This window comes from Perca flavescens, chromosome 14 (assembly GCF_004354835.1).
Source record: "Perca flavescens isolate YP-PL-M2 chromosome 14, PFLA_1.0, whole genome shotgun sequence".
NCBI classification, from domain to species: Eukaryota; Metazoa; Chordata; class Actinopteri; order Perciformes; family Percidae; genus Perca; species Perca flavescens.
Genome location: NC_041344.1, coordinates 24184343 through 24205739, shown reverse-complemented (window position 1 = coordinate 24205739; position 21397 = coordinate 24184343). Strand labels below are relative to the sequence as shown.

At 40.6% G+C, this 21397-nt stretch overlaps 2 protein-coding genes across 7 annotated transcripts; one reads left to right on the top strand and one right to left on the bottom strand.

Moving 5' to 3' along the window:
* On the bottom strand, positions 1-20776 carry rbbp4 (retinoblastoma binding protein 4). Of its 6 annotated transcripts, none has more exons than XM_028597026.1 (13): positions 20480-20776; positions 19743-19890; positions 19499-19644; positions 19052-19225; positions 18747-18862; positions 18476-18636; positions 18228-18354; positions 17941-18018; positions 17540-17616; positions 17249-17306; positions 17027-17137; positions 2755-2848; positions 1-1028 (listed from the first exon to the last, which is right to left on the bottom strand). In XM_028597026.1, exons 1-13 carry the CDS (start codon positions 20493-20495, stop codon positions 955-957), a joined length of 1380 nt encoding a protein of 459 aa, XP_028452827.1. In that variant the 5' UTR covers positions 20496-20776; the 3' UTR covers positions 1-954. The 6 variants fall into 6 exon arrangements, with proteins under 6 accessions (XP_028452827.1, XP_028452826.1, XP_028452829.1 ...); XM_028597025.1 differs by having other exon boundaries at positions 2-1028; positions 19743-19893; positions 20480-20775; XM_028597028.1 differs by lacking the exon at positions 2755-2848 and having other exon boundaries at positions 3-1028; positions 19743-19893; positions 20480-20773.
* sync (syncoilin, intermediate filament protein) lies at positions 11164-15321 on the top strand. The gene is made up of 6 exons (XM_028597023.1): positions 11164-11280; positions 12390-14009; positions 14100-14314; positions 14495-14702; positions 14833-14957; positions 15040-15321. The coding sequence occupies exons 2-6, from the start codon at positions 12453-12455 to the stop codon at positions 15086-15088; spliced, it is 2154 nt and encodes a 717-aa protein (XP_028452824.1). The 5' UTR covers positions 11164-11280; positions 12390-12452; the 3' UTR covers positions 15089-15321.
* Positions 20777-21397: the final 621 nt, after the last annotated feature.

Sequence of the window (21397 nt, the reverse complement as noted above, 5' to 3'; positions counted from 1 at the left end):
GTCGGCCCGCCGATATATCGGTCTGGCTTTAGTCACAATATAATACATTTTCTTGAAATTCAATTGAGGATAGATTAAAGGTAAAATACCCATATGATTGTTTCGACCCTTGTTCTGGCTGATCCAGTGATTAAAACTGAACAACACTGAGAGTCTACATCCATGCTATCGACTCTGTGAAGCATGGTGCTTTGAGCTAGTTAGCCAAAGCACCATGCTTAATATCCAACAAGCGACCAGGTGATTGAAACCAGTCGAAACATTGAATAAAGCAGTTTCTCAGACATCGTTCAGCTCCTCGGCGGAGAGCAGACACAGTTTGCTCTTCTTGTTAATTTCTTTCTGTTTTCTCATAACTTTAGGTCCAGATGTCAGATGACTAAAATCCTTCATCTAGTTAAAATACATAGTTGAAAACCACCCAAATCCAAAAAAGTGTATTGTACAAATGGGAATGGAGCTGGGCAAGATGGAGAAAATCAAATATCACAATATTTTTGACTAAACACATCAATCTTGGGACGATATTGTAGAGTTGACAATTGGTGCTTAAACAAAATATTTACACAATGATAGTTTAGATAAAAAAACATCATGTAGAATAGAGCCATACTATTCAGTGACCCTCCGCCCACTATCATGGCGTGGACTCATCCATTCTCACCTGACTTCATTCACTCCTAATCATGGTCCATACTCACCTGACTTCAATCACTCCTAATCATGGTCCATACTCACCTGACTTCATTCACTCCTAATCATGGTCCATACTCACCTGACTTCATTCACTCCTAATCATGGTCCATACTCACCCACCTGACTTCATTCACTCCTAATCATGGTCCATACTCACCGGACTTCAATCACTCCTAATCATGGTCCATACTCACCTGACTTCACTCACTCCTAATCATGGTCCATACTCACCTGACTTCAATCACTCCTAATCATGGCCTACTCTATAAGTCCCACCCATTTCCTTTGTTCAGGTTGGCAGCAAGATGAAGCAGCATGTGAGGGCCCTCTGTCTGCACGATTCAGAGACAAAAACCTATGAATGTGCGTGATAAAGTGAGTTTACTGCTTTCTTCATATGTGCTGTTACTTTAATGGTTATTTGTAAAGTGGATGTGATTTAATGCTTGAACAGTATGTATTGGTAAATGCTATAACTGTCACCTTGAGGCTACAGAATTGTGTATAAGTGCGCAGTGCACATGATTTGTTAAAGGCCCTGAACACCCACACAGGTGTTGTGAGTTTATCTGGCTGATTAGCTCTCTTCCCAGGACTGTGGGTGCGTATAGACTGAATGATTGACAGCTTACTAAGTCTCCTGTTAGCTTTGTTGCATCTGTTAAGGCAGGACGAATGACCGCTTTATCGTTCTTATTGGTAGAAAAGATTTGTGACCTAATGTATTCCCATCTAAGCTCTGGCTCACTTAAACCTGAACAGAGGTCTAATCAGCCAGAATAACTGAAATCACCTGTGTGGGTGGTCAAAGGCTTTAATTATAGCTTTTAAGGAAATAGAAGTATCCTTGTAACCTGATTTAAAGTGTTCAAATTCTTATGTAATAGTCAAATGAATGTTTCTGTTATGTAGTACTCTACAATTTCAGCAGTGGTAGGCCTACCCCCCCACCCCCTTGGGTTAGAGAAGTCATATGTATTGTTTGTTAGGTACCTAATTGTTAAGTTATGTATTGATTAACTGTATTGTAATTTGTGTAATTTTCTGTTTATCATTTATAGAAAAACCATAAATGTCAAGCCTCATCTGCTTTTGCCCTGAATATGTGCAAAGTAAAATAAATGGCTTAAAAAGAAAAAGAAAGTCAATTTAGGACAACCACAACCCTGATGCATGACCAAAGGGGATATGACATATGGACAGGCGACTGCGACCAAATGACAAGGACCAAGTCCTGGAATAAAATTACAGATTTCTCTGGGGTTGAACATTGTTGGAAACATTTTGGATAATGTAAGTACACAACTCAACAAAATATGTAATATAGGTCTTGTCGTTTTTAGACATTTTAATGCGAAAATTCTACATATATCTTTGCATATAAGTGTAAGAATACAGCTGTTATAAAACGCCCAAAGATAAGGTTGGGATAAGCCCAGCTCTCTTGGACCAGCATTATCATTCCCGACCTGCCTTTGTCCGGCCACAGACACATTCTTTCTGCACCAATTGATTCTCTATGTCCATTCCTCTAACAGCATACAATACTGAAACTACTTTTTTTTTTCTTTTTTACCACCAAAACCGGTCTCAACTGCACGTCCCTGTTTAGTTAACTTTTTAACAAGTTTGTGCGTGTTTTATCCTCTAGTGCATCCTCAAATGCATTTCTGAGAACAAAAGAGTAATCGAAAGCGCTGAAAAAGAACAAAACTCTCTAAAGTTACATTCCACAGCCCACTATTTATAACGTCAAGGATGGGAGGGGTGGAAAGAGAGGTGATAGAAATGAGGACAGACAGAGAATCGAGGCATGTAATAATAGTTTTAGAGAGAAGAGGGAGAGGTTCCAGGTTGATATTCAGCTGTGAAACACACAAAGCGGATTCCTCTGTGCAACAGAGACAGCTTTGTCTCACCAGCCTATATGAGAATAGATGTTACAGTGTCTGTTGTGAGTTCTGGTTGAAAAAGAGGAATAAACAAAAGTACAAACCAAAGTAGATCAAAAGAGGAAAAAGTGCAAAGTAAAGGAGAAGGTAAATGCAATGCTCTGACCCCACTGCACTTCAGTTTTCCCTGTCCAGACATGTTGGTTCCCTTGGTGGTAGGGAAAGCCACTCACTGTCCCTACCACATTCCTCTGACCTGGCTACAATGGAGACACAAAAAGACTAGGTTATAAGGCTGTAAGAGCAGGATTGAGGTGTACATTTTATTGCCTTCACAAAAAAAGGGAGAAAGTAGAGGAAATACTGTTGAGTCATGTCTCTAGAGAGTGTGAGATCAGGAGGACAAGAAAGAGAAAATATAGGTTGAACCTGCTGAAAATGAAGCTGTAAGAGTTGGCTGTTGTCTGTTTTATGGTGCCTCTCTAGGGAACAATCCATGTCCCAGAGCCAGACGACTGAGACAATTAGGCTAAAGGAGGGTCATTTTCTGACTAGCTGTAAGTTCTACTGTGAAACAAAGCAATATCCTTGAAACACTGCAGTATGTGACTATTAAAGTTCCTACTCTGTCATTCCAAAGGACAGGTGTGTTATTCAATCCCTGGAAATAAATTACCATGTCAGTTAGACAAATGACAAAACGTACCTATAATCCAAAAACAATGCAGTGAACATTGCCATATTTTAAACTATATTTACTGCTGTCACTAATGGCTCTGACACACCAACCAGACGACCAACCATCGGCAGAAAAAGCAGTCGGACTTGTTAATCGGGTTGGTGTGTCAGCGCCTTAATGAGTTTTTTTTTAGCTCTAGTACTTTGAACTTAAAAGCTGTGATTTAACATTTTGATGTTGACCCTAGATTAGTGGTTCTATCTGTCTGATACTATCTAAAGGAGATGGGATGGGATATCCATGTGTGTGTAACCCTGTCATAGATCAGCTTTGTGACCCTTAATCCATCCATCAAAGTTTATTAGCCAATCAGTTTTTTTGCTTCTACCTGGACAAGTTGAAGCTGGCCTGTTGATGTTTCTTGCTTTAAGTTGACATGACCCTTCCTGGACATACATACACAGACATAAATTAAATAAAGGGGACAATAAATGTTATAAATGGTCCACGACCATTTACACTGGATCTTGTGTTTTTACTAAAAGTTTAAATAATAAAACAGAGTCAGAGCAAACATACAAAGCCCTATGTGTCCGATGTTCAGAGTGAAACTGTCTGCACAGTGGACAGTAAAGTATTTCTCAGGATCCAGGAGTGTTCAAAGCCAAAACACACTGGCTGTGTACAGAGCCATCTGGCCCTACAATTCATACACACGCAGACTTGTACACACAATTTACTCAAATGAAAACCATGCAGAAATATCTAGGTAGAGATACAACATAGTTGTGATTAAGAACAACCTTGTTTTTGACTCTTTGTGTTCTCATTGATTAGCTTTATATTAATCCTTGTAATTTTTTTCCATCTTTTTCCATAACTATTGCACTAAGGGTTTCACAGAATAGTGGAATATTCGACTATCTAAACTACTAGTCAATGTGGCGCATTATTGTCGAATATTTGTTCATATGTGGTTTTAACATGGTGTAGTAATGAAGTAGTGGCAATGTACAATATATGGTTGTTCCATGTAAATCCTTTGATGCATCAATGAGGCTTTTCATGTAAAAAAGCATTGAACATGTAATGGTAAGGGTGAACTGCTCTTTTAAAAACATGACATGAAATATTTTTGCAGCAGGAATTCCTGAGAGGGTGTGGTTGCTGCTGGGTTGTTTGGGACTGGACAAAAACAGCCCACAAGTTTCCATCCATAATGCCTTTCCACTTTCTTTCTTTCTTTGTCTCTCCCTCTCTCCTTTTGCAGAGGAACGATCTGCCTGGTTTCACTCTCTCCGGGGGGTCGTTTAAATGAGGCACTGACGTCACAGCCAGGACACCTGAGGTGACCTCTGTCAAATCTTTATTAAAATAACAGGATTGGCACTCACACAACAACTAATTAAGAGAACTGAACACAGAGTGGGGATTCTCTCTGGTGAAACTATTTCTGAAAACAAGGATTGAGAACATACTTTTGCAGCCTAACTTAAAGGCTTCTGGGAGTGTGCTAGAAACTATTTAACTTTTGAAAAGTCATAAAAAATGTTTTATTATAGGAAGCCATCTTAACATTTACTGTAGTACCTCAAACTGACATTTACATCACACCATTAATCATCTTAAAAGGACACATTTTCACATACTACACACACACACACACACTAGCCAATGACTCATAGCAGTAACAACATTAACTTTACATCTAAGCTTAATATGTTTGGGTTTAGAGCAAGCTTCAGGTAAACAGTGTCCTCTTGGAGCATTTATGATACATGACTGTGCTAAAAGTAGCACCAGCCAGAGCTGGGTGAGCCTATACTGGAGAGAAATGAGTAAGACCAGAGGAATGCTACAATTCATACGGACTACCGTGGTGGATAATATGTTGTACTTACTGGAACCAAGTTAGATCCACGTATAATAATGTTGAAACAAGACCATGAGTCTACAGCTAGCAGCTCTGTGAGGCTGTACTTTGGCAGAGTGCGTAAATGCTAACACATCTTAGTTTAGTTTGTTACCATGCAACATTTGGTGCAGTAAGTAGTGCTAAAATCAGCTGAGGCTGATGAGAATGTCATTAGTTTTTTATTAAAGGATCATCAAAGTGATTACAATTTATGTAATCAGACATGAATGTCTGTACCATATGTCATGGCAACCCATTTAACAGTTGTCAAGATTTCACTCGAAACCACAAAAGTCAACCTCATGGGGGCCCTAGATATTTCACACGATAAGTTTGTTTATTTAGGATCCTCATTAGCTCCTGCATTGCAGGTGCTATTCTTCCTGAGGTCCTTACAACTCACTTGAAAATGTGGCAATGCAATAATAAATACACATAACATCATTAACAATAAAAATAAAAATTGTAAGACAAAAACTAAACATACACTATAATTTCATGACACACATACAATAACAAAATACACACATATGACAAGGACAGACACATAGACAGCTCCACCAGCGCAGTCATCAGGCATTCCTTACATTTAGGTTGTACACGTTTTTAAGACAGGTATATCCACATACTATCGTCACATAACATCTCTTTCATCCTCTCTGGACACATCTCACAATTGAACAAACTTACATATGTCGTTAAACCTCAACCAATGTTGTTTCTTTGTCTACTCAACTTCTCTACTCAATAGATATGTTTTAACTAAACTTTTAAATCTCCTTTTACGGCTTTCTTGTGTTATTTGTTCAGGTGACACATTCCATTCTTGCATTGCGCTATACATGACCATTCATTTAACAGTATTTGTCTTTGCTTTTGGTAAAGTTACCTCTTGTGGCATGTCTAGTCACGTATTTCTAAACTGAAAGTGAAAAGCTTAACCTGTTGGTGGCGCTACAGAATTAGCCAAGGGATCACCAAAGTCATAAGGATCTGTCCTCTAGGCACCATGGATATCTGTACCAAATTTCATCTTCATCCATCAAATAGTTTGTTGACAAGAGCAATGCTCCCGCAAAAATATTGCTAAAACAAGTGAACAATACATCTGGCTTTTTGCGACCATGCCTCTGCAGTCACTGAATCCTCCAACCACTACTGATACAAATCAATCCTTGAACTAGGAGTTATGGCTACACACACAAACAGTCTGTGTAACACATAAATAAACTCCAATACACTGATGTAAACTGAGTCTGTACGGTTAAAGGTTTCGTAACATTAAATATCTCCTAATGGTTTAATAGTTGACACTGTTCACTCTGTAGATAAAGTCTGTCACCCAAGACTGCATTCGCAGTGTGATCCTCACTGACTAAAAGTGTGATCTCATTTCTGTCAGCTCATCTTTCCATATCAGCTGCTTTCATCTGCAGTGTCCCTTCATGGGAACTCGTTGTGCCTGTGTAAAGGTGATTCACTGAACAATAAACAATTACCAGAAAAGGTTGATCTCAGAGCTCTGTCCCAACACTGTGAAATGACAAAGAGTAGACAAAGTAGCCTAGTTTGAAAAGAGTTTTGGGTGAGATAAAAAAAAAAAAAAAAAAAAGCTAATCAAAGCGCTGTGGGAACAAGCTGTAGCTGCTCTGTGTCTTTTTAAGGGTAAGCGGGACTGTCATCTTTACATAGAGGACATTCTTAATCCAGAACAGTGGAAAAACAAACTGAAGAAGGATATGGGGCCCCTACTTCATTATATTAAGTGATCCCTTAAGACCATGAAAAGCCAACTGGGTGGCTGACGACAGTTAGAAGATGGCTGCTGACAATGGTGTAGCAGAGGCACTCTCTTTAAAATAAACATCCGATAAGGTCACTGTCATTAAAACACACTGAGCCATAGTGACAATGCTTTATGATGTAAGACGTGACAGACAGCAGGGAACAACAAAGTGAGAGAACAAAGTTAGAGTTCGGAAAAGTGTTTGTTGTGTAGTTCAAAACCCCAGACCAACTGAGAAAATTGAAAGAGCAACAAACCACAATAAATAGTTGTTAAGGTGCCGTTCCTGTCTATCTGATCTGAAATGGTGTAACTGTCAAACAAACTTGTCCTCTGATTTTCCTGTATAGCAAATAGAGCGCTGACTGTTTTGTGGGCCTGTTTTCAAAATCTACAGATGTTGGTGTTCCCACTGATGCATAACACATGTATGTATTGTTAAGTCTTGATCGTATTTCTTTCTGGCATTTTTGAATATTTCAGTTTGTTGTTTTTTCCATCAGTATGGATTACCATATGCAAACTTAATGTATCCATAAGAAACAATGCATGTTGGATGCAGTGGCTGCTACTATTTTTGGCTGTACATGCAACAGGAGGAAGAGGAGGACACACTGACAGGATGTTCTGGTGAGTTTGGACAGTACTGCAGAACAGTACTGGTTAATGTCCAGCATATGGTCTATCTCAGTGGGACATTCAGTCCTCAACCACAATGCCCCCTTAAATAATTGGTTCCCCCTTGTCTTACTCTCTACACACACACACACACACTGCTGAACTCTCCATCCTCTACAAGGAAATGATAGAAAGAGACTGAAACAATGATGATTTTTATAGCAGGCAAATAAGGGAGAGTCTCAAGTCTCTCTCTAGATCCCAATGGCTGTGTGGGTGTGTATTAGCACAACAGGGTTGAACAGTGTGTTGAAACAGTTAATCCCTGGACATAACTTTATGTAAATTACCGTCTCTCTCGCAAAAGCCTAGGCTTGCCAAAACACAGTCACACAGTCAACAAGGGGGAATTAGATAAACGTTACATATTTTATTTAGCACAAAGGATGACAGTTTTTCATGGAAACACGGAATCAGAATCTCAAAGGAATTACCGTCATTATTTTATAGGGTGTTAACTGCATATAAAGGTTTATTTAGTTAAAAGGGTCATGCAAGTACTCTAAAGTTGGATTTACAGTAAATGAATCTTAGATAGACAAGATAGACAAAGGTGTGCAGTTATCCAGCACATTAAGGTAATGTCTGTCATCTAGTCTTGTTAAAATACAAGTACTTTAACCTTGTATTTATAGTTTAATCATGACTATTTAATTAATTTCTGCATTCATAGAAAAGCCTACAGAAAGAATGAGTTGAGAGGTTGAAACTAAACTGGCTAAAATTTCCCTTTAAGTTAACCTTAGGATGACTTGAGGTAAAATTAAACTGTGAGGCCATCTTGTGGCATTTGACTGTAATATGTGTCCCTATTTATTAAAGGTGCCCTGCCACACAAAACGGTTTTTTTCTTGTATTTTTTTTTAAATATGTTAGGTCCATATGTGTTTGTGTCATGTCATGAATGTGAAAATAAACTGCTACCTCCTCTGTCAGCTCTAGCCACTGAAAAGAAATCGGAGAAATCAGGCCAATTACAAAAGCTGGTCAGTCTGACGTGGTGTTGCCTGAGTGCATTACTATTCATCAGTGGTGGAATGTAACAAAGTACAAATACTTTGTTAAAAGTAAAGTACTTGCAAAACAATGTATTCTCTTAATGTCTATATAATAATAAATTAAAAAAACAGTATGGGCCGTGGCCTTTTAATGAAGTTAGTTTTAGGTTAATGTAATTGTGCTTACCATCTGTGGCCCAGTTTACATTCTGACTTACAATTCTGGTTATCTATCAGGGTGATCTGCACGAAGCTCGACTATGCATTATTTCCCACGGGACAGTGAATGCTGCACACATTTATCTAGCAAGAACACACGGGCTTGGACAACAACTAGGCTACGTGGCTTCACAGCTGAGGAGGACCGGGAGTGTTTTTAAGATAAATATATACGGGTTGTATATTAAAGTACAAATACTTTGTTACTGTACTTAAGTACATTTTTCACGTATCTGTACTTTACTTAAGTAGAATCAATATTGCATTCTTTTTACTTTTACTTCGTTACATTTTGCAGCAATTATCTATACTTTCTACTCTACTACATTTCTACAACGTTCCGTTACATTTTCGTTACATTTTCTGATCAGTTTTTCCCCCTGCTAAAACGTCTTCCTGACCGTCACACATTTGCAGCCCGCAGGGAAGCCTTCAGCAGCCGCTGTCCAGCTCCTGGTGCCGCTCGCAATATTACGAATCCCACTATGGCCACGCCAAGACCCGCCTTTCAATAGCATTTATTGGCCAGGCGCGTACCGCTCCCGCTACTACCGCTGCTCCTGTTACTGCTGCCGCTCCCGATACTCTGCTTGGTCATATGTGACCAAGCATAGGGTTAATATACAACCCATATATATTTATCTTAAAAACACTCCTGGTCCTCCTCAGCTGTGAAGCCACGTAGCCTAGTTGTTGTCCAAGCCCGTGTGTTCTTGCTAGATAAATGTGTGCAGCATTCACTGTCCCGTGGGAAATAATGCATAGTCGAGCTTCGTGCAGATCACCCTGATAGATAACCAGAATTGTAAGTCAGAATGTAAACTGGGCCACAGATGGTAAGCACAATTACATTAACCTAAAACTAACTTCATTAAAAGGCCACGGCCCATACTGTTTTTTTAATTTATTATTATATAGACATTAAGAGAATAAATTGTTTTGCAAGTACTTTACTTTTAATACTTAAAGTACATTTAAAATCAGGTTATTTGTACTTTTACTTAAGTACTGAGATTCAGTACTTCCTCCACCATCGCTATTCATGAGCTTGCCCAGTTGTGCTGGGTAAAGGATGCTGATAGCCAGGTTCTCATTGGCTAGCTGTTAGCCAATCAGAGTCATACAGCTTAGCTGATTGAATATTAATGAGAACTGGCACAAATCGAGTCTTCTTGCAGGCTTGAAACAAGGTAACCAATGCATTTTTGTTCCACAAAAAAATGTTACAGAGGCCATGGTAGAACTTTAGACACTACCACAAAGTAATGAAATACGTGTGGCAGGGCACATTTAAGAAATATTAAAAAAGTGTTTAATAAAAGGTAAGAAATATGAAAATTAAGGCAAAAACTTGCCTAAAAAGGTCTGTTTAGGGAGTAAAGAAATATAATTTTTCTTAGCATTTCATCATCTCCTCTTTTATCCCTTGAACATTATTCCTTTCAACTACAGATGTCACATCTTTTCATGTCTTTGACAGTCCTGTCTCGTCCTCTCTGCCCTCTCCTCAGCCCTACAGAAGACCACCTGTGGTCCATTGTTGGGGTCACAAGTTTAGGCGAAAACCAATCCTCCCGTGGGAAGCGGACAGTAAAGTGAGTGGGTGCTATTTAAAGACTTGATAATGAGGGTGGAATCCTGGAGCCATGTTCTCTTTCATCATTCACACACACACACACACACACACACACACGGCTCTCAACAGCCATAATAAATGCATCCAGCTGTAACTCCACCAGTCACTCCGGCATTATAGAGGTAGAACTAAGAGATGTCTGTGTGCTGCGAGTTCTGCTGATGCAAAAAAGTAATGACCTTACTAAACCTTTCTTATAACTAATGAAACATTTACCCAGGTATGTATTTGATTGTGCTTTCTATTGCAGTTATACCTTTAATTTAATCTGAAACTACTGTGACAAATTACTCCTTGTACATCAACAATGTCACACATGACTCTACTTGAGTCATGAAAATGCAAGTTTTTGGACATTAAAAACACTTTTCAGAGAGGTTGTTGTGAGGTCCTTTCATATCTTCCAACAAATATAAAAATTAGACAAACTGGTTATAAACGACATATGGCTACCAGGTGTTAAGTATAATTCTTAAAGGGCCATTTTGGCAAATCTTTTATGCCTCTCGGGTTGATACTGCTGGCTGTAGCTCCTCTTTCATCCAGCCCAGTGTTTATTAATAAACCTAAACAGAACAGAGGTAGTCATGGTCACACATAGCAGCACACTGACTGAGAGAGAGAGGAGGCTGGGTCAACTGCCCCCCCCTCATTTGCACACACTGCTCCCGCTCACTCTTTGCCGCTCACTTTGCTTTGTCGTTTGAACCGCAACTGATTTCTAATGAGTTCATCCTGAGGATACTGCATAAGGGTAAAAGAAACAAGCATACACACAGACGTAAGTACTATTATATTTCATGTTTACATATGATGGTTTGTGTAATTGATGTTGTTCAAATTTGAATGAAAGTCCCTAAAGGAAATCCAAAAACTAACCATTGCTGATGCTCCCAACTTCCAAATAACTAACTCCGAACTAATTTAGTAGTTAAAAAAACGAAAAGCGTATCTCACACACACACACACACCCGCACACACACACACACACACAGTATATAAAAGACAAAAACTAAGTGTTTAGAACGCTCTCAGATGTAGGCCAGTACTGTATTTGGGTATTGGAGGTCTAAAGGAATGTGTCTTGTGCCCATGCCTGGCCTGCAGCAAGACAGCTGGTGACTATCATGTCTTCCCCAGGGCTTTAGTCAGTCATGCATAGCACAACACTGTCCAGTCTTGTAGATTTTAGTACTCAAATTATTCGTATGATCTGACCTTTAATACAAATGTTAAAGATGCGTTTCGAGCAGGTTTTGGACAGGAGACAGCAGGTATTGTCTTCAATGCCCTTTCTACATTACTAATCTCTGCCGATAACAGTATTGGGTCAATTTGATAAATTTACCCTCTGGGAGTCTCTGGCCAGTATTGGCAAACACCTCAAAGGGTGAAATTACAGCTATGTTACTCACCAGGGGAGAATGCATCATGCCCATCCATTAGCACAATGACATGTTATGATAATATGCTCTCTAATGTAATCTATGTAATGCCACTTGTTGGAGCTTCAGACGAAAGCCCTTTGTACATGTTTATATAAGTAGTGTTGCAGTTTTCATGTGAATGCTTGTTTGAGGTGTGTGTCTGATCATTGCCAAGCAGTCAGTTGGTCCCTGGGGCGTGTTGCCTTGCAGGACAGCTGCTGGTAGCATACCATCTGCAAAAACTGCTCCCTTGCCCACCTCCACATGTCTACATGTGCTAATGACATCGGCATAACTTACACAGACGTCTGGCCAAAATATTAACCCAACTCCACTGCTGGCATGTCATCAGTGCAGGCCAGGCCTTGTATTTGTGACATGCAAGACGACTGCCAACAAATACAGCTATCATGCTAATATGCATTAGCTAGGTTGTCTAACATATTCATGTGCTTTTGTCAAGGGATGAGACGGTTGTAAAGGAGACTTCTACATCGGAAGTGGCTACAAGAACTAGGCTAAACAAATGGAGGACGATAACATTTCACCTACTGGGTTCGAGCCTCTCTTCATTAAGGAAGAGGATGCGGATCCAGACAGAACCTTAATGGAACAAAGTGAATGCAACACGGCACAATCTGGACTCACTTTCACAGGAACACAACTGAATCCATCAGCTTTAATTAAGCCATACTTACAGGAGATGGATAACTTGCTGACGAGCTGTGAGGAGCTCACTGGCATCCCCTTTGGTTCTCACTTCTCAGCAACTTACAATGAAACAAGCCTGACTGAATCAACTCATAGCCACAGCAAAGAGGAAGACGCAATGGAGAGCTGTGGAGAAACAAGTATTTCTCCCCAAGCATATCTTCAAACAAGCTACATTGACGTACATATGGATGGGGCTGGAACAGAAAACCAGCCAACACAAGGCCAGTCTCAAGACTTGGGCCCCATCATTACCAGGTGTGGAGTCAGCACAGAAGCTTCTCGTCAAAACACAATGCCTCTCACTTCAGCGGGAAACAAACTGAGTGACACCATGGTGGAGTATGAGGGTCAACTGTTGGGGATGTTGGCCATGCTGGAGAGCTGTATGGAAGAATCTGGGATGGACTTTGAGCCTCAAGGCTGGCCTACAGATGCAAGCCAAGAATATGTACACATCAGTAAGACACCTCATCCTTTTAGGGGTACAACACTGGTGCCTGTACAGCAAGGAAGGCCAATAAAGTTGGAGACCCAGCCGATGCAATTAGAATCCTGGGCTGGTCAACATGCAGGAGGAGAGGAAGTTCCCAAGGAAAGCAGAAATAAGGAAACACTGGGTTCAGCAACAAATGGAAGCCAACAGAATCCTGTGCTAAGCCTTGACAACGTGGGTGGCTTCTCAATGGAAACACTGGAATCGCAAGACCAGGTGGGCCTTGATTCTGAGTTCAGGTTTCCAGGGCCATCAATGCCATTATATAGTACAGAAAATGTACAGAAGATGTACTGTGAGGCGACAAAGACAAGATATATGTCTACTAATGAAGATGCAAACACGAAAGATGACATAACTAAGATTGAAATAGACAACACTGGATTGCCAGCTGAAGAGAGACAGGAGCTCAAGATGGAAACCATCGATCTGGGATCTTGCATGAATGAACTAGGCGCACTAGGTTCTCATATGGAGGAGTGCATAGAGGAGGTAAGTCGGTTAGAAAAGAGGAGGAAGGAACTGCTGAAGGAGGTGCTGGAATTGAGAGGTAATAAAGACAGAGAGGAGGCAGAGGGGAGCAATGAAGAGGAGACAGAAGAGCAAATTGATAGAAAAGTGGCAGAGCTGATGTGCGCACTGAAGAGGGAGGAAGAGGGGAGAAGAGAGGAGAGGAAGAAAGAGATTCAGAGCCTTAGGGAGGAGAGAGCAGAGGAGGAGAGGAAGCTGTGGAAGGTAAACCTGGAGAGACAGGGCCTGCATGAGGAGCTTAGAAAGCTGAAGAGGAGACTGTTCGCCACGGCTAGGGACTGTGCTTACAGCCAGGCCGCCCTGAACACCCAGCGCAGAGAGGTGGAGTTCCTAAAGAGAGAAGAGGTAAGGAACTCCTCAAGAAAAATCTTCATCTGTGCATCCCATTTCAGAGGAAGACCTCAACGTAAACATCTCTTTCTTCCCATCTTCCAGGAGAAGCTGCAGTCGCTGGTGCTCCAGCTGACAGAAGAGGGCTCCCAGCTCAGGGTGGCTCAACAACAACAGCTCTTAGACCTACAAGCAGAGCTTCATGCCCAGCACTCCAGTCAGACCTCCAACACCCAGGACGAGCTGACCCAGTGCAAGAGGCACTCCTGTGGGGACATTCAGCAGTATCTGCAGGGTGGGCTGAAAGCACTGGAGGACAGGTGCTGACAATGTCTAGTACTGGTTTTCCCTGACTAAAAGTCACGTTTTTAAAAAAGTTTTAATGTGGTCACCATGATTATTCTTACTTCTTATTTTTACACTTTACATGGACCTTTAGTGTTTAAATTATTCTTTTCATTAAATTAAATTCTCAAACTTTAAATGTTTGTCTTGGCCAGGTATGAACCCATTTTGCTCACATTGCTGAAGAGAAGGGAGGCAACAGCCGGAGCACTGGTGAAAGTCAAAGAGCAGGCCAAGGAGCTGAAGGCCCAACTGAGACCCCTAAAGGAGGAGATCCAAAAGCTGAATCTCCAGAGGGCTTGCTTGGAGGAGAAACTCAAACTAATTTGTCTACAGAGGAGAGAGGATGTGGGGCAGTACAAGGTATGCAACACGGCAGGGGTGAGGGGTGGGTGTAAAATGGGCAAGGAAGATGGAAAGAAAGACAGAAAATGAACTGTGTATCAGAAAAGGGCAGGGTCGTCTGATACATAAAGCTTTGCCATTCTTACAGGAGACAGTGTACTGTCTGGAGGACAGAAGCAGAGAGCTGAAGACAGAGTTAAAGATCCAGAAGAGAAAAACCAAAGAGATAGAGGACCTGAGAGACAGCCTAACCGAGCAACTCCTCATTTTCAGGTAAGATCTGTTCATCTATACTGTATTATACTTAAATATATTTTTTAGTGAAAAACCTCTAATTAAAGCATTTTCCTTACAGGGCTGCCATTAAGGACCATAACAACTGTGGGAATCAGGAGAAAACATGATTGTATGTTGTTTAATTGAAAAAACTGAGTTCTGTGAGTTAATAACCAACTGACCGTTTTATCTGCAACATAGTGAACTCCCAAGTTTCAATTAATGCACTTTACACACATTAAGAGTCCTGCTGTTGTTAAATTAAACAACTAAAATTGACTTAAGTTTTTTTTTTAACTAGACTGCCGCTTGTAGAAAGGTTTTTGTTATGAATAAAGGCTTTGTGTTTGTTGTAATCCGAGTGCGACTGATGAGTTAATGTCTCTGCATGAAGAGCTGAGAGGGTTTCATGTACTTATAAGGGCAACACGGCTGAAGAACTAAACAGTGGGACAGAGTAATAGGTTGAGTTAAGTTTGGCAGACAGGAAAGCACCAAGACGTGACGCCAGACACATAAAAGGTCTAAGCAAAGTGTCACGAGGCATAACCTACTTTCACTAAAAGGGTTATTTAGGGTTGTTTACTTCCAATGCACCAATCCTATTCATACAATTTGTAAGTGACACATTCATATTGAGAAACGTTGACCCAGCAGACCAATGAAACACATTTTTATTAAGAATGCACTCACTGTACAAATACAAAATATTGAACATAGAAAAAGTTCAACCACTAATCTATATCACAACAACATTTAAATGATTAATGTATGACTAAGGTAAGGGGAGGTGGGACCACAAATGGACATTTCAAACTGATTTTATTTATTGTAAATTCATTCAGAAGAAGCTGGTGCGAAAATCAGCGTTCAGGACAATTAGGCGTTGACCCGACTGAAGCAGGGAAAATGAGACATTTTTTAGGACCATAAGCTAGCCTGCAAACAACCTCAATCAAAGTCAGAGCAACTGTCACTGTTAGGCATCTTTTCAAAAAGCTGAACTGCATTTTGCTTTTTATCCAACATGTGCAGATGGAGGCTTGTTGTGGGCTTACAGTAAGATCACCATCTTAGGTTCTAGAAAACATTCTCTTTATTATTGAAAAAGCATTTGCTAAAACATTTCAGTGTTCAAGGGAGAGCCAATTTGATTACAAAAATATATCTTTTATACTCAGTGCGAAAAACAAAAAGATTGAGAGATTCTTCCGGAAATAAGTTACTCAGTTTTAAAAGAGTTCTTCACTGCGAGTATTCAAAAAGAGATCACATGATTATTTCTCTTTCTTGTATTTACAGTGATTTACAGCATCGTTGTCCCACGGTAGAGAGAGAAAGATGGGGAAGTAGCTGCATGGAAGTACAGAGGTGGCAGTTTGGCAGTTTGTGATGAGGTTGGAGGTTAAGACACAGCACGCGGAAGAGTTACGCTGTGGCTTCAGGGTCTGTCGAACCCTCTGGATCTTCATCGTTGTAGATGTTCTCAGCCTAAAAAGAGCCACATACCGTCAGGTTGTTAAGATGTATTCACAAGTCAGTGGCATTTTTTTTTAGTACAGGACAACCAGAAAAAGATCAACTGTGGGGCTTTCAAAGAGCCACATTTTAGGAATTTTAAGAAAATACTACTACATGCCTAACTGCTAGCTTTTCTGATATCTATCACAGTACAGTGTTGGATGTTTTAGTATAAAAAAGTATTACAAACTGAATGAAGTAAACACACAGCTGGATTAATGCACTTACCATTCCTTCTTCTCTGTCTCCTCACTTTGCCCTCACTGAATCACTCCAAATGATATATCAAAAAACAATCTTGACTGAGATTTTCTCTTTGCAGTCGCTAGCTGAAATGCGTAGGAACTTCCCATCACACGACTTTTCCCTGAAAATTCATCGTCGCCTGCTTTGATCCACATGTAGCCGCCTGCTGCCTGTGACCTAAACGTGTTGCTCCAAAATTCATTATATTCTATATTGTCTTTGAGGGAAAACGCTTTGCCCTTAGAAGGAATCGTGCTCTCTGCCTGTCCGTAGTAAAAATGCGGTCTCAGCCGTCTTACCATTTGCCAGACTTGCATAATGTTGTCTTCGGACACCGAGCAGATGACCCAGGGCTCGTTGGGGTTCCAGGAGAAGTCAGAGATCTTGGCGGTGTGGCCTCCATGGATAAACTAGTAGATGGAAGAAAAAGCCATCATTTTCATTATTACGATACAGTGCTGATGTTACCAATGATAGAGAATCTCAACTTCCAAAGTTCAGCAGGCTTCAATGAGACTCACCAGTAGCTCGGGTGGGCCATCCTCCGCATCTTCTGGTGACTGCTCTTCTCCGATTTTACTACACACACAAAAAAAAAAAAAAACAGCCAGAGTTAAACTTGGTACCAAACCTTGTTACAGTATGACTAGCCCCACGACTACGTTGAGGAGACGTTCTGTTCACAGGCTGGTGAACATGACCACACTGGCAAGAAAGGTAGGGGAACATCTCTGACAACCGCTATGGAGCTGCAATGCAACACGGCCAAATTCAAAAAAAGACATTTGGAGGTAAGATGTCAAGTTGTTTACCTGAGGTCCCAGACGTTGAGGCGACGGTCTGTTCCGCTGGAAGCCAGTATTGTCTCATTATGAGGTGACCACTGAACCTGGGACAGCCAGACACAGAACTCAAATTAAATTACCTTGAATAGCAATGCAGACATACACTACTGAAACTCTAACTAAAGATTATTTCAGGAACATGTATCTCAGCGTACGTGTTTGCTTGGCAGGTGTCGATAATTTAGATTTATGAAAACGTTTTGACTCATATATTACACATTTCTCCAAGCAACAGGATCACAACTTTCAAATTGCATCATTGTGATCCAAAATCATCCATTGTCTTTTAACTGACTATACAGATTTAAACACAAGACATCCTGCTATCCTTATTTCAATTAAGATGCCATGAGGAATAAATATCCTACCTGGAAGATCTCATCCTTGTGCGACTCGAAGGAATGCAGCTTCAGTTTCAAGTTTCTCAGGTCCCAAAGAGCCACAGTCTGTGAGCGGGAAGGAGATATTACAAACACCTGCCAGATTTTCTTTATCGCTGCGTTTTCTAACACTGCAGTTACAGAACAGCAACAATACAACCAGTCTTCATTTAGTCAAAGCGTTATTAAAATGCACATGCTATCACAGAGTTGAACCCCATGCTGTAAATTAAACTAAATGATGACAATTAAGATGTGGTGGGATATTACATTACCTTGTCTGCAGAGCCAGAGGCCAGGATGAACTCGCTGTAAGGGTTGAATGACAAACAGTTGACCTCTGCTGTGTGGGCGTCTACTGCATGGCTGGGTTTGGAGGTGTTGTTCGAACGAGTGTCCCAACTGAGGTGAAAAATGAAAAAACACTCATGGACTGAGAAGATGCAGGATCACACAACCTTTCAGGGGGACCGTTTCATCGGTCTTATTCATGTCATAGTTGACTAACTATCAAGCTTCTTACATCATGAGCTTCTGGTCATCTGCTACAGATCCAAAGAGAGACTCGTGAAGCAAGTGCCAGGAGACGTCTTCCACCACGGCAGTGTGGCCGGTGAAAATCGTCTTCGCCTCTACTATCTTCCCCTCCTTTGGCACAGCACTTATGTCCCACAAACAGATGGTCTACAGATTAGAAAATATGAGATATTAAAACCCATTTGGTGACCAAAAAAACTTCCCAAATATGGAAAGATACTTGATAATACAGCAATGAAACCTGACTTTTCTCTTACATGGTCATCTGATGCACTAAGGAGAGAGCCGGACAGATTTGGATTCCAGGAGAGTCCATAGCCTTCTTTCTGATGGCCTCTGAGACGCAGATCAGGGTGACACTCTCCAGAGGCATCTGTGGAACAATACAAAATAAATGCACATTGTCTATTTCTTTCACAGCATTAACGAAAGCAGATACGCCGTAATAATGATGCGTTAAACAAAATACTTTTTGGTTAGTCAAATGGTACCAATTAGCCCACTTTACTTTCAAAACAACTTTCCATCTTTAGCAGTGCCTTGTGTTGTGTGAGCCACGTACCTGGCTTGGAAGGGTGCTTGGTGTAGTCAAACACCAGCACTTCTGAGGTAGGGGTCTTGGTGGCAATGATGCAGGGGTTCTGGGGCATGTAGCGGGCACGGTTCACTTCTCCTTCATGGTTGATCTTGATTTCTATCTCGATCTTGCCGCTTACTGAGCCAAAGCCTCCAAACTCTGCAAGGAAATTATGTTTACAGACATTATGTTCATACATTATTTTCTGTCAAAGGAAAATTTATTCTGGAACAGTATTTTTTTAGAATATAACTATGCATCCATTTATTATTATTGTACCACATTATTCAGGTTACAAAATTAGTCATGTCAGTCAGACAGGTTATCCATCTCTTTAGAACACATATATCTACTACAAATATACAGTACATGAAAAGTCTGCCTGTCTGAACATTCACACTTATTTAGCATGTGACTGTACAGGTCTCCCACCTCCTTTTTCACTGTCATAATGTGAGGCTTCAAACTGGGCGTCATCGTTGGGTAGCTGAACGCTGGCAATGACCAGGTGATTTTGCTCATCAGACGTGTGGGTGCCCAACACCAGCCGGTGCACACTGTAATCCTTCCCCTCTGGCCTGGTAAGGGGGAAAAATAATGTCATTCACACTTATTAAAAGAGTACATGTTGGTATGTGTGAGAATTACTACTGGACCAATGTGTAAAAGCATGTACCTGGAGACATCAGGCAGCCACTGGGCAGTGAGGCTGGGCCACTCTAAAGCATGGGTCATAACCAGGTCGTAGAGGAATGGAGTGTTTTTCTTCCAGATCTTGTACTCCTCATTTATCACCCTCTCCTCGACTGCATCGTCAAATGCTCCTGCTGAGAGAGGAAACATATGAAATTGTTGTGAGACAATCAATCACCTAACTTGAAAGATGCGTCTATAGCTTTCATTGACTGAGGGTGCCAGTTTATTAGGAAAACTGCCAAGGTAATGTTATCTCAGTCAATGCATTAATGATAGTTAATGTTATGGCACTTACTCAACAGCTGTTTAAGGTTGTCTTTGCTCAAGGCCTGAGTAGTGTTCACTATGTAGCAGTATGGGAGTTATGTTTTCAGAAACGTATCACCGTTAACGTTAGCTTACCAGGCTATCATGATTATGCTCTTGCTAGTGTAAACATAACGTAACGTTATTATAACCACTGTGTCGCGCTGCGGCCTCACTCGCAAATAGGGTATGTAGTAGACAACGTAAACTGGTTTGAGAACAAGAACTGCACACTGAAATGGAGATTGTTACATCTTACAAGATGAAAATGCAACCGGCTTTTGTTATGACTGATTACGGTCAGCCCCGGCAGCTAACGTTAGCTGCTACCTAAGCTAGCCAAGTAGCTAACGCTAGCTAAGAGATGTCGGATAAAAACTGACCACAACAAAAGCCTTCGCCTTAACTTACCTTCTTTGTCTGCCATTGCAGGTATATTGAGTAGCTGACAGCCCACAGATACTTTAGGACAATTGAGATTCGGAGCCAAAAAGCCTTGTCTCAGGTCCACCTCTGGTGTGCCAGCAGATCCCCGGTGCGTAAAGGCACAGAAAACGACGCTAAGCTAACAGCTAACGCGAAGCAGCCGATTGTGAGAGACGTGGTGGGTGCATTCGCGCGCTCTGTCCAAGCGGGAGGGCCGTCCTTCCACAAATCAAATGCTCGTGCTGACCAGCAGAGGGCAGCAGGAGGCCGTGTGATGTTGCCTTCAAGTGCCTAAATCAGACATTGGGACCATACCGTACTACTCTTAATACATCCATGGTACTACTACAAATGCCTTTTTATTCCAAAGATTAAAACAAGACATAAAGATTAACAAATTAATGTAATCTTACATCAGTACTGAATTCCTGTCGGATCAGAAAGATCCAAAAAAAAGGACCAAAATATCACATTTACAAAATGTAAATTTATAAAAACGAAGCTATCATTTATTACATTTAAAAATGAATCAATACACTAGCTACATGTTCTATTGTAACCTCCTCCAATTCAGAACAGTAAATTATGTATTTCAGTTAGTTATAAAAATGTATATGTATAGTGTTAAACAGATCATTTAATCGTGCAAATAGATTCTGTCAAATATACACTAACACTGTAAGCAACCTGTTTTATCAATAATTCTTTTTGTATACCAGCACTATTTGCACTTTTACATTGCCCTGTTGTTTTACTGTTTAAATATATATATATATATATATATATATATATATATATATATACTTTTGTATATATAAACGTATATCTGTATATAGTAGTCAAAAGTTTTTGTTCACCTTTAGATTTGTTGGCCTACTTTGAGACCAACAAAAAGCGTAACAT

Bases quoted from the DNA above. Each gene is read 5' to 3' on its own strand.
- sync (XM_028597023.1), top strand. From the start codon at position 12,453: ATGGAGGACGATAACATTTCACCTACTGGGTTCGAGCCTCTCTTCATT. The intron at 14,315-14,494 runs GTGCTGACAATG...TGTCTTGGCCAG, and splicing joins CTGAAAGCACTGGAGGACAG to GTATGAACCCATTTTGCTCA. The intron at 14,958-15,039 runs GTAAGATCTGTT...TTTTCCTTACAG, and splicing joins GAGCAACTCCTCATTTTCAG to GGCTGCCATTAAGGACCATA.
- rbbp4 (XM_028597025.1), bottom strand. The intron at 18,863-19,051 runs GTACGTGGCTCA...ATTGTTCCACAG, and splicing joins CAAGCACCCTTCCAAGCCAG to ATGCCTCTGGAGAGTGTCAC. The intron at 17,138-17,248 runs GTGAGTCTCATT...TCCATCTACTAG, and splicing joins ATGGCCCACCCGAGCTACTG to TTTATCCATGGAGGCCACAC.